This window comes from Taudactylus pleione, unplaced genomic scaffold (assembly GCF_031769625.1).
Source record: "Taudactylus pleione unplaced genomic scaffold, aTauple2 ptg001080l, whole genome shotgun sequence".
NCBI classification, from domain to species: Eukaryota; Metazoa; Chordata; class Amphibia; order Anura; family Myobatrachidae; genus Taudactylus; species Taudactylus pleione.
Window position 1 is genome coordinate 627,578 of NW_028285481.1, and position 17,553 is coordinate 645,130.

At 39.8% G+C, this 17,553-nt stretch overlaps 1 protein-coding gene and 1 pseudogene across 1 annotated transcript in view; one reads left to right on the forward strand and one right to left on the reverse strand.

The window, feature by feature from the left end:
* Positions 1 to 17,553, reverse strand: part of LOC148453845 (IgGFc-binding protein-like) — a 179,757-nt gene that overhangs the window by 127,413 nt on the left and 34,791 nt on the right. The window contains 6 exon segments of the mRNA XM_088461614.1: positions 2,793 to 3,366; positions 9,627 to 10,222; positions 10,369 to 10,936; positions 11,088 to 11,686; positions 12,642 to 13,215; positions 13,301 to 13,632. Coding sequence (XP_088317740.1) covers positions 2,793 to 3,366; positions 9,627 to 10,222; positions 10,369 to 10,936; positions 11,088 to 11,686; positions 12,642 to 13,215; positions 13,301 to 13,632 — 3,243 coding nt within the window.
* Positions 5,887 to 6,005, forward strand: LOC148453846 (5S ribosomal RNA; annotated as a pseudogene).

The window sequence follows — 17,553 nt, forward strand, 5'->3', positions numbered from 1 at the left end:
TGTGGGAATGGGGGGATTGCAGAAGCTATCTGAGATGGAATGGTATTGAAATGTAGACGGCTCTTTAGCCGCTGGTCATAATACCACCTCCGGAAGCCCGACAGTATGAAATCCCGACAGCTAAGGTAAGTAAGTAAACCCTACCCTACGCTACCTCCACTCCTGACCCTAACCCACCCTTAGTGGTGCCTATCCCTAACCTCCCCGGAGGTTTCCTAACCCTAAATCCCCCCCCAGTGGTGCCTAACCTTAACCCCCCCTCCCGGCACCCTATACCTATGTCTCCTGGGGAAGTGCCTAACCCTAACCTTCCCCCGTGGGAGCCTATCTCTAATGGTAACTGCATCCCATCCGAGATATCTACTGCGGTCCCTCTGTCATACATCTGGGGGAAACTTAATATTTGCAATTAACCCTCGAATACTAGTGTTTTATAGGATTAAACCGCAAATACACAATGATAAATGGGTCCCCAGGAGTCCTATAGCAGCCATTCAGTGAAATCCTCATTCTACATAACGTTCACTAAACTAAGGGGTCTACAGTATGTACTAATAATTGCCGTGATTATTATCTATCCATATTGCAGGGGAACTTTGCATTTTTAATGAAAATATCCCCGTTATGTACAAAGGGGAACTCCTAGGTCAGCAGTTGTGGTAACCGCTATCCCAGTGCATTATATCCCCGGCATTATGTAGAAGTCTTTCACAGAAGTGGTTATTATCTAGGAGTTACCGATATATCCATATACTGATAGAGAAATTGCAATATAGCTGGATGTGGTAAATGTCATTTGTTGTCTATAACTAGGAAGCACCAGAGTAGACTTCCAGCCAAATAAAATTTCTTATAACATTGAGTGTGTTTTTCCTCTGCCACATGCTGCAACATGGTAACAGAAAAGGTGATTAGGAAGCAGATTATTTACAAGGTATTATATATCATTAACTACTATAGATGTATTTGGTACTTTAACTTGGAGATGTTCCAAAGTATACTTCAAGGGTAAAAGTTGTATCTCAGGCTCGGGTGGAGGCACTATAACATTAGTGTAATCACTATAACCGGAGCATACTATCCATTTATCACCTTGTAGCAGGTTACATAGTAAATGGACTTGTGATACATTACATTTATCTGGACTAAAGTCTCCCCTATTATCACCAGCAATGAGTGGGCAATATGTCACTGCCAGCTGTCAGTACTAATCACATAGAATAAAAGAGTAGCGTGATCGGTACTCACAGGGCCTCATTACACACAGCATCGCCTATTGGTCGTCATACTAAATTCCTTCTCTTGTGTATAAGTGTACAAGGACTGAGACTCAGCATCTGTATACACAGTATTACCGGTCATCCCAGCTGTCTGACTACAGCGTCCTATGAACGCAAGTGTACGTCTATACGCAGCCACTTTCTCCAACACAACGTGACCCTCCCACTGAGGAGACCATTTGTGCACATTGCTAACCACCACCCAGTCACCACCCAGTAATGTCCACCACGTATCCACAACACCCCTGACACTGTCGGTCTCAATCACAACAGCGCTGATACTAGCATTAGCATATAGTCACATACACACAGCTATACACCAGGGGAAGGGCTGATACCAGCATTAGCATATAATCACATACACAGCTGTACACCAGGGGAAGGGCTGATACCAGCATTAGCATATAGTCACAGACACATGGCTGTACACCAGGGGAAGGGCTGATACCAGCATTAGTATATATTCACATACACACGGCTGTACACCAGGGGAAGGGCTGATACCAGCATTAGCATATAGTCACAGACACATGGCTGTACACCAGGGGAAGTGCTGATACCAGCATTAGCATATAGTCACATACACACGGCTGTACACCAGGGGGAGGGCAGATACCAGCATTAATGTACAGTTGCAAACAAGTGTAATTAAAAGACTCTAAAGCTTTCTAAGAGTGAGTGACTCAGAAGCAGGCCCTGTATGTCTTGTAGCTACAGAATAATGATGAGCAGGCCTATTCATCATAGGATAAGTGGCCCGTTAACCATGCTGAAACGCTAGTTTCCACTTATTTAGGTTATCATCAGGGGTCTCTTTGAACCCCCTGATATTCAGCAAACTCTGAAAACTGAAAGTATTCAGAGTTTGCTACCAAGCACAAGTTCCATCTTCCGACGTTGATTGTTCTGGGATCCTCGCTCCTTCCTATGGAAAGGAGTTCCCTGGGATGCGAAGAGGGATCCAATCAGATCCCTCCGCCGCCTCCTCGCTACCTTCCCGGCAGTTTTGCGCATGCATGACCCGAGGTCACGCATGCGTAGCCAGGACAACGGGGAGAAGGTAAGTAAACCAGGTGACAACTGCTTTTCGGAGCAGCTGTCCCTCACTATAGCAATGATGAATTGCTCCGGTGTCACGTTTCCCCTCTGTGAGTTGGATACTTCATTATCGGAGGCCATACAGCCTCTGAAGATCAATGGTCCCCATGGTGAGTTAGTGTAATATATCAAATAAAGTTTTTAGAATATGTAGGGTTCAAGATATTGTTGAAGTCATCCCAAAAGTATGAATGGCAGTTTGTTACTTGTAGTTCTGCTACCATTAGAGAGTAACTGACTACCTGCTGTATGTATTTCAGGACATAACTTATATTTCCTTATTAGATATGGTCATATCTTTCACATATTTACAATATTTTTATATACATTTATGAAACAAATGCATAATACTCATTGTAGACTGTTGCATATCGTAGGTTGTATACATAAAGCTGAGAAGCCAAGAAGACTTACGGCAGAATGTGCTAGTTCTCCATGGCTGTATGGTGACACCGGCTGCTTGGCATGCAGTAACGTAGCTGTGAATGCTATTGCAGAGGATGCTTCCATCCCCAGCACACAGGTCATAGACACAGTTGTTGAAGTAAGTATCATGGTTTATAGTGACGTAGCAAGCACTCAGGGGGCCTCCAGCCTTCTTTAGGAATCCACAGTAGTTGTCAGTCTTAAAGAGTTCTAGTTTTCGGTTGTCACATGGTGGACAGGCATTACCACTGCCACCACACCCATCATCACATGTTACACCAGGGATGGGAACCTTCCAGGAGGCTCCAAATGTGGTGGCATCTGTAGCCAGCTTCTTGTCAGGGAGCTGGAAGTCATCATTTCTGTTGCCATTGTAATTGCCACACAGGCCACCCAACTGCTCCTTGTAGTTTCCTGGAACGGTCACTATCACATGGAAGAATAGGTCATAATTAACCTGAACACCAAAGTCGGTGTCAATAATGACCCTGATGCCATGCTGGTAAGCTCGGATCTTGCCATCCTCCAAGTTTACTGGGAGATTACTGTACACTCCATTAATCTGTGTAAGAAACATCATAAATAGATATTTTACCATACAATGTTTTAATTTGATGGTTTTCAAAATGTATCTCTGCATTTTCAATATTCCTTTCTAAACCAAGGTAACATTTTTATCAGTGGTTTTAACTTACAGCTTTATATCCACATCCTGCTGTACATCTTTTAGCACCAACCAGATTGGTAGCAGAGTAACAATTGGAAGATTCAAGAACTTTGACCCAAGGGAATATCCAGCAACCTCTACGAAAACCCCATTATTATTATAAAGTCTTATTCCTTTTTGTTACTTTAAAATCAAGCAAGAGGCCTTAACTAAAGACAATTCTCACCAGCCTTTAGCACTGCAGGTTTGGAAGTAAATGAGGAAGTTGGCTAAAAGTCCCCATCTCCTACAAACCCATAATACTTCTCCTTTAAAACAGGGGAAGCACTTCTTTCAAACTGTGTGGCCACTTATCATTTTTCATCTGGTGACCAGGCAATAAACTCCAACAAACTTCAGGAATGGGAAATGTATGCTCAGCCCTGGTTGAACACTTTTCATTTGAAAGAAGCAAAACTGGATGCAAAGTCATGAAATCTGTAAAATTTGGTGAATGTGAGCCCAGAAATATTTAGTTGCTCTACATATTCTGCTCTGCAGAAGTTACATGCCTTGCCACCCACAAAGTGCCAACTGAGTAAGTGCAGTGAGCACAGATTTTAGCTGGAATAGGTCATTAAGCTTCCAGATAGGGCTGATCAATTGTGGCCCTAATCCAATTGGTGAGTGTCTGTTTGGATGCTGGCCAATCACTTTTCTTAGGGTTGCAAAGGATAAGTGAACTATTAATTTTTCGTACACAGGTTTTTCGTTCCAGATAATTTGACTAAAGTCGATTTTACAATATTTTGATTAAGATGACCTTATGAAACCACTTTAGGTTGAAAAGAAGGTAGTGTACGCAACACTTCTCTATCTTCATGAATTACTAGAAACAGGTCTGCAAATAATTCAAAAGCTCTTCTAGCAGATATTGCTAAAATAAACATAACTTTCAAGTTACCCACTTCAAGTACACATCCTGTAAAGGTTCAAAGGGAGGTGACTGTAGCGCTAACAGCATCAGATTCAGATCCAAAGGCTTAATGGGGTGACTGTATGGTGACTGAAAATGTATCTGCAAGAAGGTCTTCACTTCTGAGATCAGAGTCCTTCTTAGAAAATAAATTGAAAAAGCTGATACTTTAAGGGACCCTAAATGAAAACCCAACTCATGGCCTGTCTAAGAGAGAGAATCCACGAAAGGAAAAAAGACATATAAGAAAATGTATTACCATGTGCTATATTTCTTCTAAACCATTACGGTTTGAAGTTACTTTATTTCTTGCTTTAATCATAGTATAAACTACTGAATCTGTAAAACCCTGTCATTTTTCAAGAGCCATGTCATCAAATTTAACTGATGGATATCCTGACAAAAATCAGCCCTTAAAACAGGTCCTGTGAAATAGTAAGTCTGATTCCTGGACTCACTGACATGTTTTGTAAATTTGAGTTTATATCTATCCTTGGCAAGTTTGGTGCCATTTTGTTGCTGAATAAAGTGTACATTAGATCCATCTCTGGTGCCCCCAGCTCTTTAGCAGATTGCTGAAGACAGGATGCAGGGACCATTTCCCTGGAAGAATGGACTACCAACTCAAAGTCAACCTTCCATTTTATTCCTGGGATAAAGACTATGGATGTTGCTGGAACATGAATTCTGCCCAAGATAGGATCTGTAAAGATTCTCTCATATAAGAAAGAGAGGATTCCGCACAGAACCTTATGTGACTAATTTATTCAATAATTATAAGAATTAGATAGACCTACCATCATACATATATTCAAACATTATGATTTGCAGTGTTGGTGGTGCTCCCAAAGCCTATAAGTACATGTAACAATATTACAAAGAAAAAAGGATAGGCTATTTGCTGGGGCACACTTGGTTGAAAATTACAAATAAAACTGGTTAAAATATAACTTTTATTATGTTTACATTAAATCAGAGATCATATGGTAAGAAATATAAAGTATCGAACATAATTACAAACTAATGTGAAACAATTATTTTTATTTGTATTTATATTTTATTATGATTAATTAAACACTAGGTGTTTACATCAAACATCCCAGTGAAAGGTGAAAATAGAACAAATCATATCAAAATTCTGTATACCGCTAGGGACACAAATAGAGTTTGGTATCAATAGAATATAAGTACACTGATGTAGATCATAGATCAATTATACAAGTACTGTGTCATGTGCTATTCCATTCATCTTGCATTATGTAAGGAGATTTTTCTTTTTTCTTTCGTCTTCATGCTTAAAAAGTGATATATGTTTATACGAATAAGTATGCTAATGCAATACTATTTCGAACCTCACTTTTAATTAATACATTGGACTGTCCACTGTGTCAGTTCTACATTTTTACAATTCTGCGCAGTCCATGTGCAAGGGAATGTCCATCCCCGTTATTTGAATTATTACCTACAGCCATATGATACTGGATCTGCCCAATCTTGTCCGATCTTGGAAGCAATACAGCACCAGGCCTGGTCAGTACTTGGATGGGAGACCTCTTAGGAATACCAGGTGCCGTAGGTTAAGTTATGGGAAGATGAATGGAATAGCACATGAAGCAGTACTTGTATAATTGATCTATGATCTACATCAGTGTACTTATATTCTATTGATACCTAACTCTATTTGTGTCCCTAGCGGTATACAGAATTTTGATATTGTTTGTTCTATTTTCGCCTATCACTGGGATATTTGATGTAAAGACCTAGTGTTTAATTAATCATAAAAAAATATAAATAAAAATAATTGTTTCACATTAGTTTGTATTTATGTTCGATGCTCTATATTTCTTACCATATGATTTTGTGTGATACTATGCCCTCCTGGTTCTGTCTGTCACCTCCAGGGATGCCAAGAGAAATTCTGGGCCCAGGCACAACAACAACCTGTGGGACCACAACATGTTGGGCATGGCTGCCCCATTTGTGGGTGGGTCTAGCATGTGAGACGCACCCACTGATTGGAGCATGGCATAGCACCCAGCAGCTGGGATTAAAGTAGTCACTACTGTATTAGGATGGCGGGACAGTCCCATAATAGCTGCATTTTTATCTGGGTGTACTGTATTTAGATGCTACAATGTAACACACAATAATTAAGGTGCTAAAACTTTATTTTGTACATCTCTCATGCAAATAACACATAATCAAAATCTATTTGTTGACATAGAGATAGATGAATGAAGGACTTAATTTTGACATAACATCAGGTCATCTTATACACACTCCTTCCTCACTATCTACCCCATCTGTGTCACTCCTGTCTGTCTGCCCCTCCCCTTTAGAATGTAAGCTCTCACGAGCAGGGCCCTCGTCACTCATGTGCTTCTCCTCCCCCTACGTATAGTATAATTTACTCCTAACTCCCCACAACAGCACCTAACACTTGGTTGCTTATGTCCTGCTGCTTGTGTTATGCAGCTATGTCTATAAATCATGTCCTTGTCCTGCCTTGTATTGTACGGCTAATAACTGTTTTTCTTGTGTGCTCATTTATGTACTGTGTAAGTCGTTGCGGAACCTTTGTGGTGCCATATAAATAAAGGATAATAATAATAATAATAATAATAATAATAATAATAATAATAATAATAATAATAATAATACGGATACCTCTGATTTAATGTAAACATAATAAAAGTTATATTTTAACCAATTTTATTTGTAATTTTCAACCAAGTGTGCCTCAGCAAATAGCCTATCCTTTTTTCTTTGTAATATTGTTACAAGATTCTCTCATAGCTAGGGAACATTTTGTCCCTTCCTGATAGTTTATCCATGCTACTGTAGTAGTGTTGTTCAAATGGATTCATATAGGTGTTACCTCAATAAGAAATTGTGCTTACTTCAATGTGTTTAGAACCACTCACAGTAGTCCAAAATGGAAACAAGACCACCCTTAGCAGATCAATTTAAAAAGCATATTTTGAATTTGCTTTGAAAAGCAAATATTCTACATAGGGAACAATCCTTATTCCCATAGAGCCTTGAAGGCCTGCCATGACATTTGTAGAAATTAGAGGAGCTGTGGCTAAACCAAAAGGAAGAGCTCTGCATTGATAGTCTTCCCTCATGTGTAATCATGTGTAATTCTTAAAACGTTGATACCCTTCCCCAATGGGCATGTGGAGGTAGGCATCAAGGAGATCTATACATTCCTGAATCCTGTTTACCTCCATTTCATCTTGAAGTTGGCTACCTCACCTTTAGCACCTGGTGTTTCCAGGTTGTCTCCCATCCAAGTACTATCCAGGCCCAACACTGCATATCTATCAAGATGAGGAGTCTGGGCATGTCCAGTGTGGCATGTTGTAGGTTGAAGACCTGTATTTAAATCCATTAAATATAGGATGGTTCTTCGACTCATATTGTTATTGGACTAGATAGATTTGAATAGAATCCCATTGTTTCTAACTTTCTGCTACTGGGACAACCATTCCGATATACAGAAGTGCAGTAATTAATGATCTAAGACTCAACACTTTTGCCTGTCACTTGGTAACCTTGTTGAAAAGCACTTTACTGGTGGAGGACCAGAAAGACTGTTGATGTAGCTTCTTTCCAATATAAATGTAACATTTCTGTCTGAAGAGGACCTTTTTCACTGGTTCTTAAAAAAATATGATGGGCACCCACCACAGACACCTCTGGTGTATGCCACTCATTTTGCCATTTTATCTTTAAGATTAGGGATTTCATGCTACTATGGATGCTTACTTCTTATCCTAGGTTGTCTTCTCTATGTGCACAAATAACCTATGAACAAGGATGACTGTCCCTTGGCCCAAGGGAAGAGAGCCTAATGGCTTTTAAGAAATTGCTTTTAGGTAAAAACTAACTTTTACCTCCCATGGCCTCAGAGATTCTCTCATTTTGTTCTGAGCCAAACAAAAACTTTTCTATAAAATATAAGCCCTCCAACAAGCTCTCAGAATCCAAATTCCATGACTTTATCATAAAAAGTGTCTCACCACAACTGTTTGCCTAGAAATCTTAGACATCGAAATAATTTAAAACTGTTTCATCCAAATAATCTGCTCCACTTTTAATCTGTTCTACAATGGATTATAGCTGAAAGTTATATGTATAATTGGAAACATATCAAAAAGTCAGGGTAATTGTCCTTAGCAACCCAAACTGAAGCAATTGTGAGCTTTAAATCTGCTCTTGCAGCTATAATCAGAATTAAAAATTCTCACATTTCCGGTCAGATACTGTACTTCTTTTAAGAAAGCAACATCCCAAAGAGGTAAAACATGGCCATAGTTAAACAAACTACAGAAACATCCACACATGCTGATTGTTCTCCAAGTTATTCTGCCAACAGGAATAGAATACATTAAAGGAAATTTGTGTGTGATTTAGAATCTTTAACGAGATTTTACCAAATGTCATAGGGTGAGAGTTTTCTTACACTTTTTAAACTTGGCCAATGTAATAGAGTCCAAGAACATACAAAGTCGCATGTTAGTCAGAGAAAAAAAACTCTCACGATTTAAACCTTCATCCAGATGTTTTCCCATTTTGAAGATACACAGCAGCTCTGATCTGCATGATCATGGGTTGTGTGCCTTAAAATTAAGGAGGAGAGGGGGAGGAGAGAAATTTGGATGCAAATATCTTTCCTAGCTAACGTACTAGCACTTAATTATAAACAGGAAGAGGTTGGAGGTGAGGATCTTATATACTAGAAAGTTAACATGTTTAGTGCTAGCTCCTCACACCACATGGTAAAGTAGTGTCTATCATATAGAGGAAGGAGAAAATTAACTATGTATGCCCATATTGACTGGATTTTATTTGCCATATAGAAAAGAGAGTAAGTAGCTCAGTACAGATGCAATGAAGCCAGACAGATTAAGGAATTATTTTAGACTGTTTGGATTGTTAATACTAAATACAAAACTGATGAGAAGCTATCAAAAGGCAACTGTTGTCTGCCAGCTATATTATGAGTTAAATCAATAAGTTACAGCATTATATGTTTTGGAATATGAGTTCTTAGCAAAGAACATGTTGGATTTCTAGATAGCATTATTCTAATATTTGAATAGAATAATTGTTTAAAGAAGTTTGTAAAAAATGGATATTTGCACTTCAGACCTGGCCGATATTGTTACTGAATAAAACATTAATGATTTCATACCTTAATCCGACCTTGGATATTATACTGAAGAATTAGGTTGTACCCGTAGACTTCAAACGACACCAGTTTAGTGACAGAAACCTTTCCATTACCCCATTTTTCATTTTCCACATTGATGGTAAAGGGCACCAAATTTTCTTTGCTTGTGATAGTTTTGGCGAGTGTGTAGGTGCATGTACCTTGAAAATCAAAGGCCAGTCCATCAAATGACGTGTAGTGAGGATCACCTGCTGCAGAACACTGAGCAGAACCTACAGGTTGACATTTCTGGACTCCATCAATGACTTTACACACTTCATTGGGTCCACATGAGAAAGCCTTACACTCCACCACTCCACTAGCGGTGCATACACACTGCTGGTTGCACAACTCATTGGGGAAAAATATTTCACCTAACTTGTAATATTTATTGTTGTAGTTGCAGCCACACTGGGAAATGGGGACACAGTCTCCCCCACTAAGGATAAATCCATCATCACATTTGCATCCCTCGGAACATGTAGGGTTACATCCAAGGGGAGGTGAAAGTGATAGACATGTTGGGGCACAGCCAGATGCACAGACTTCATAGTGACTCTTCTTTGGACACACTGGACCTGCAAATGAAAACCCAGAAGCTTAACATCCCATAGTCATCATAAAGACATGTTATAATCATTTTCTTATCAGTTAATATAACATTGTCATTGAACATTTATAAAAAGCAACAGAAAGTCCATGAAATTTTGCTAGTTAGACTTACTGCAGAACTTGTTGGTTCTCCACGAGTATATTATGACCCCAGCCTCTTGACACAAGACTGCATAGCTGGCTATTATTTTGCATATAACATCTAGTCTTCCTTCATAGAAGCAAGCATCATACACACAGCTCTTGAAGTGACCTTGTGGGTCAATCTTGGCATGGCACTCCCGGAAAGGACCATTCTTGTCTATAATTATTCCACATCCCTGCTTGTTGTTAGTATGTTGGAGTTCCAGTTCTGCCAATTTGGGGCACTGTGCTTTATCATCTTCATAGCAACCAGGCACATTTTGCACCTTCCAGCTGTTGCCAAAGACTGTTGGCTTGGTGGTTAGCTGGTTGTTTTTCATTAGGAAATCATTGTTCTTGTTCCCATCAAAGTTACCGCAAAGACCACACACTGCTCCAGCATAGCTCCCAGGAACTGTGACAGTAACACGACTCTCCCAATTGTAAGACACACGTAAACCAAAGTTTGTCTGGACAATAGCAGCATCACCCTGCTTGTAGATGGACAGCTTGCCATTACCAACTATGAAGGGGAGGTTTGTTAATATACCATTCAGCTGTGTGGGGAAAAACAAAAATGTACATCAATCAAAGTGAAACTAATGGGTAAGCCATGTGTGTAGTTCATTTAACACAATGGTGTCTAATAGATGTATGCCAAATTGTCTGCATTGCATAGTTGCATGTGCATAATGTTGAGAAACTCACCAAAATCTTATTCTTGAACTGTCTTCTGATGACAATATCAAAGCTATAGAGCTTGACTTGGACTGCGGAGACATAAGACACAACTTTGCTTCCTCTGTTCTCATTCTGAGTATAGACCTGGAAGTCCACCAGATTTTCTGATGTCTTGCAGAGTCCAGCAAACTGATAGATGCATGTACCCTGGAAGTCATATCTCACACCATCAAAAGTGACATAGTGGGGATCTCCTGAGGCTGAGCACATGCCATAAGATATGGGATAACAGTCTTGGATGCCATTTACAACTGAACATTTCTCTGATGACTTACACTGGGTGGATTTGCATTCAACGTTCCTGGTGGCAGGATTGCAAGTGCACTGCTTCTCACACTTACTATCACCCCAGAACTTCTCATTGGCTGCGTACAGCTTCCCTTGATAGACACATCCACAATTGGCCTTGGGTATACATTTTCCTTCATCTAGCACGTATCCATCCTTACACTGACAGGTCTCCACGCATGACTCAGAGCACACGGATGGTTTAGCATCATCGTTACAGGTAAGTGGACATGCTGGAGCACATAGATTGTACTGGCTGTTCTCAGGGCATTGCATTGCTGTAAGAGAAAAAAAAACCTATAAAAAATGTATTCTACTTATCAGCAATCCACATGAATCAGTTAAGTGTATGGATGATTTGAGCCTTATAGTGTAAGACAAGAGCTAATAAAATCACTTGTACATTTATACAAAACAAAATGCTCTTAGTAATTAACTGGAATTTTCATGAATTACTGTGCATAATGTAGTTTATGACCCATAAGATAATTAGAATATTAATGAGGGATTAGAAATAGAAAAATAATTTTCTACCTTTGAATAAAGGGTCACATAAATTCAGCTTTACAATACTGTAGCTACAATTTGATCGCACTAAGGAGTGTTTACTGCACCATCTAATCATTAATGAATGGATATATATGGATAGTACACTTAAATAAAGTGCAATTTCATGACTGCCTAAATTTTACTCTTATTGTAATTAGATTTTAGAGATTAACTCTATACAAAGACATAAAATGTAGCACATTACACGGTCTAAAAAGTCACAGAAAGTGACCATATCTGCACTGAAAATATAAGTTTGTTACACTGTAGACAACTAAACTAGGGATAGATAAACGTCACATTCAGCTAACTTTAATTCATAAGTTCCCCTTTCCAACTATTACCAGATACTCTGCAAGGAGCTGTAGCAGCAATGTAAGCAAGCTAAGCAACACTGCATAATATAAATATCTATCCAACACAGGTACCAAGCCAGTGAATGTAAATAATCAAAATTCATATATGTTCAAATCATCCAAGTATTAAAGGTTTTTCATGGTATACTTTGCTATTGCTAGGACTTATGAAAGATATATTGCTCACATTGGACTGATTGCTGGAATCTATTTGCTACACTAACTTTATCCATCAAGAAACTTTAAAGGGAATTGTGGCTTTTAAAGGTCAGTATTTAGTTCAATAGGACCTGTTAGTTTGTGGTGAGATGTTGCATCTTATACTTACGACATCCAGAGACTTGTCTCCATTCTCCAATCTGAACCTTGCTTCTCTGGCAGGCATCAGCATAGGTTTTTAAACTCTGGCACAAAATCTGCTTGGAACCCGCATTCATGCATAGATCATAGACACAGTTATCCAGGTAAGGTTTTGGATCTATGACAGACTGACACTGTTGGAAGGGACCATCAATCACCTTAGATAGAAGGCCACACCTTTGTTCACTTTTGTATATTTGTTGGGTTTCAAGAGGGCAGGACTTGCATTCTCCATTACAGTTGTGCCAGCAGAACCGGTCACCATCTTCCACTTTCCAGCTTTTGCCAAAATCCTCCAAATTAGAAGCCTGAGTGCCATCTGGTTTTGCCAAGTCATCTGAAGGGTTTCCATTGTAGTTCCCACACAGGCCACAAACACTGCCAAAGAAGCCACTGGAGATGTATATATTTAGTACATAGTTCCAGTCATAATAAACCTTCAAGGAAAAGTCAGTTTCAAAAACTACAAAGCCACCAGATTGATAGAGTCGGACCTTTCCATCACTCACACTGAAGGGGAGACGTTGACGTTGGTTGTTCAGCTGAAAAGTAAATAAATACAGGGTTGTTCAAGCTGTATGTAATCAGTTAGATCCCTCCCACACCATCACAAGCATTGCTACTTACCCTCACAAATCCATACTCATATCTCACTACAGAGAAAGTGTTCTCATATACTTGTACTGTAATGTAGCTGACATAAGAAACAAGGGTACTGCCTCGATTTTCATTCTTTGCTTCTATATTGAAAGTTGGAAGGGTCTTGTCACTACCACAAGTCTTGGCAACGGTGTAACTGCAGGTCCCTTGGAAGTCATAATAGCGACCATCAAAAGTGCGATAATGGGGATCACCAACAGCATAACAATAGGCCTCTGAGTCTGGAACACATGTTGGTTTCCCTTTGGACATCATGCATGTCTCTCTAGCTCTGCATTTTATGGTGCTGCAAGATGGAACTGGAAACAAAAAAAGTATTTTTTTTTTTTCTTAATTATTATCAGTTACTTATATATCACCAGCATATTCTGTTGTCATTTATAATTGGGAGCAATCAGCAGTAGAACAAGACTGTAATAACAGACAGAGGTAAGGGGGCCCAGCTCACAAGCTTACATTTAATAGGGAAAAAACACTGATACATTAGAACAGATGCTACCAATCGCATATTTGCCCAGCCAGAGTGCAGAGGTACTTGGTGGACTATATGTCCCAGTTACATGACTGTTGGCCTAGGGTGAGAAGGAAATGAAAGTGACATTTTAAAAGAACTCTCTAAAACTTGGGGAAAAAACAAAGGATCTTCTGAGCTTCTGGAAACCCTGCTACTCAGCCACCAGCTTCCATTATAACCTGGACCCACCATGTGCCAACACCCTGCTTCAGCATTGCAAGCAACTACCTGCTCACTGAACATTTAATACTTGTATGTTTGTGTCTCTTCTCTACAATGTTTAAATCATTCCAATACCACTGTCAATTTATCTTTATACCACTGTAGTATCTACCATTGTTTCACACCTATACCTTTTATTTATTTTTTTAATATATTCATACTTTATACTAATTCTCAAGTCTTGCAACTTGAACACCTCTAGACTCCTTTTTTGGTTATAATATACTATTGTAGTTGTGCCTTTACATCTTCCAGCACTGTTCTTCCTTTTATCTGATTTTGACCTTTGACCTGTACTGTTCCCTCATCTCACACTCATTACTACTACTGACTCCCCCCCGCCCCCAACTGCCTCATCTCACACTCATTACTACTACTGACTCCCACCCCCCCCAACTGCCTCATCTCACACTCATTACTACTACTGACTCCCAACCCCCCAACTGCCTCATCTCACACTCAATACTACTACTGACTCCCAACCCCCCAACTGCCTCATCTCACACTCATTACTTCTACTGACTTCCCCCCAACTGCCTCATCTCACTCATTCCTACTACTGACTCCCCCCCCAAATGCCTCATCTCACACTCATTACTACTACTGACCCCCCCCAACTGCCTCATCCCACACTCATTACTACTACTGACCCCCCCCAACTGCCTCATCTCACACTCATTACTACTACTGACTTTCCCCCCCAACTGCCTCATCTACACAATGTCTCTTTTCTTCTACTCCTCCCTCACTCAGCTGCTACATTATTTTCTCCTCTACCACCAGTTTTCACCTCATTTCTCCATCCATAGTCCCCTCTATGTTCTCCCCCTCCTTCCCCTCCCCTGTCTCTCTTCATCACATATAAGTCTCTCCACTGCATCTCCCACAACTCCAGTATTATTAACTTCTCTTCCACCATGGTCCTGCTGCACCACCACTAAACCCTGCACCCTCTCTTTTCTCCAAGTTACCTGTCCTTCCCCCCCACACCACAATAAACCTCCACCTTACCCACCACCTGCTGTCACTCTTCCTCAATCAGAAGCCAGCCACATAACCCCACACTCCTTATCCTCCTTCTCTAGATCAATATCACCTCCACACTACATCAACCCTAATAATCTCATTCTCTTCTCAACTCTTAACTTTGTCACTCTCTCCTGTTCCCTCTGGAAAGCCAGTTTTGTCTATAATAAACTGGTCTCCGTTCATGAGCACTTAATCTGCAATGCCTTGATTCTCCTTGCCATCACCAAACCCTGGCTATACCCCTTTGACACCACTGCTCCTGCAAAATTCCTCCATCACGTGGCTTCCTGGCTCTTAATCTTCAAATGGGCCCTCAAGACCCATTTCTTCCTCAATGCTCTCCAGCGCTCATCCTAACCCACTACTCTATGCTCCTTCCTCACTATCTAGCCCATCTGTGTCACCCCTGTTTGTCTGACCCTCCCCTCAGAATGTAAGCTCTCACAAACAGGGCCCTCTTTCCTCACGTGCTTCTTCTTGCCTTACTTTTACTTTCATTTACAATGGCACCTAAAACTGATTACTGACACCCTGCTGCTTATTTAGGTGTTATGCAGCATTGTTTATAAATCATGTACTTGTCCTGCATTGTCTGTACTGTTAATAATTGTTGTCTTGTGTGCTCATTTGTTTCTGTACTTTGTAAGGCGCTGCGGAACCCTTGTGGCGCCATATAAATAAAGGATAATAATAATAATAATAATAAGTGAAGAAAGAATGTAAAGTGATGTTTGGACTGTATATAGAGGATGTAATTGGGTAGGATAGCCTATAAAGGTTATGTGGTTGGTTCTGGAATATAAGCTTGTCTACAGTGATGAGTTTTCAGGGAACGCTTGAAGTTTGGAAACTAAAGAAAAGTCTTTTTGGGCATGGGAGGGGATTCCGCAGATTGGGTGTAGCCCAAAAAGTCCTATAATGATAAATGTGAGCAGGTGATATGCGAGGATGAGAGACACAGATCTTGTGCAGAGCGGAGAGGTCGGGTTGGGAGATATTATGGGATATGTGAAGAGATGTATGCTGATGTAGGTTGGTTAATAGCCTTAGGTGTAAGTTAAAGTATGTTATAATAAATTTGGTAGAATGCAGGTAAACAATGGAGGATTTGATGGAGTGGAGCAGCAGATGATGAACATTTAGTGAGGAATACCTCGCAGCTGCATTGAAAATTAATTGTAGTGGTGAGAGTCTGTTTTTGGGAAGACCAGTAAGGAGACTATTGCAATAATCCATGTAGGAAATAATGAGGAGGTGGATTAGACTTTTTACAGTGTCTCGTGTAAGGTATGGTTGTATTCTAGATGTATGTAACATGACTTGGAAACAGACTGGATGTGGGGAACAAAGGACAGTCATGTGTCAAAGATATTAACTAGGCTATGAGATTGTGGGGTGGGGTTGCTTGTCGAATTATCAACAGTGATAGAGATATCAGGTTGGTAACTACTATTGGCCGGTGGAATTATTAATAATGCTAATAAATGGAAGTTATTAGCTTGTGAATTAATTGAATTCACCATGTTAGTCAGCTGAGACATCAACCTCTGATTTAAGAGTTGAAAATCTATATGGCTTCATATAGGACAGAGAGAAAATGAATGGAGAAATGTTGATATTTGTTGATGTCACTATTAGATAATTGCACAGACAGTCCTGTTATACCCACAGTCACAGATGTCCCAGTCTACACAATTCCCATCTCCAGTATTGTTACTCGTTTGATTTCTTCTTCAGGTATTACATGAAAGCATAGAATTGTCTAATATCATCTTACACATATTTTCATTGTGTATTCAGATTATTGAAATAAAGGGACCCTCTTATCACTTGCCATGTATAATACGAGGCTTCTATAACCTGGGATTTAGGCAAATGTTAAAGGTTCTATAGACTAAAAGCAAATTGTAACCATGAAATGCTCCTACATGTAGCTTGGATTGTGTGTGTCACATTCAGTCACTTTATTCCTCATCTAAACTCTCTGTACAGTTCCTCCAACATTGGCCCAAGCTGTCAGGTACAGAACAATTTACTCCTGGATTTACCACTTACATTACGATTGCAGTCACCTATGTTGAATGTCCTTCTCTTCATATTATTCATTCAACAAGGGTGATTGCAATCATACAGTCAGTTTAAAGTTAGAATCAGAGCATTTTGTACCTGGTGGAGTAGTCATGTTGGATGATATATATGTACTGTATATCAATTTAGTGTTTGGTAGAATGTGATATAATACAGTTAGTTACAATTGTGATTATACTTTTTGGGAATAACTACTCTTCTCTCTATAAATTTCCGAATCCTACTTTGTTTGGGTTTACTTTTATCCATTGTATTTGAAAACCTTGTGTGCCCTAAAGTGGTGGACCCCTTTTTATTTGGGGTTCACCACTTCCCCGGGAATTCGAAGCCTGGCCAAGCTAGCAAGGGATGCTGAATATTATGGCTG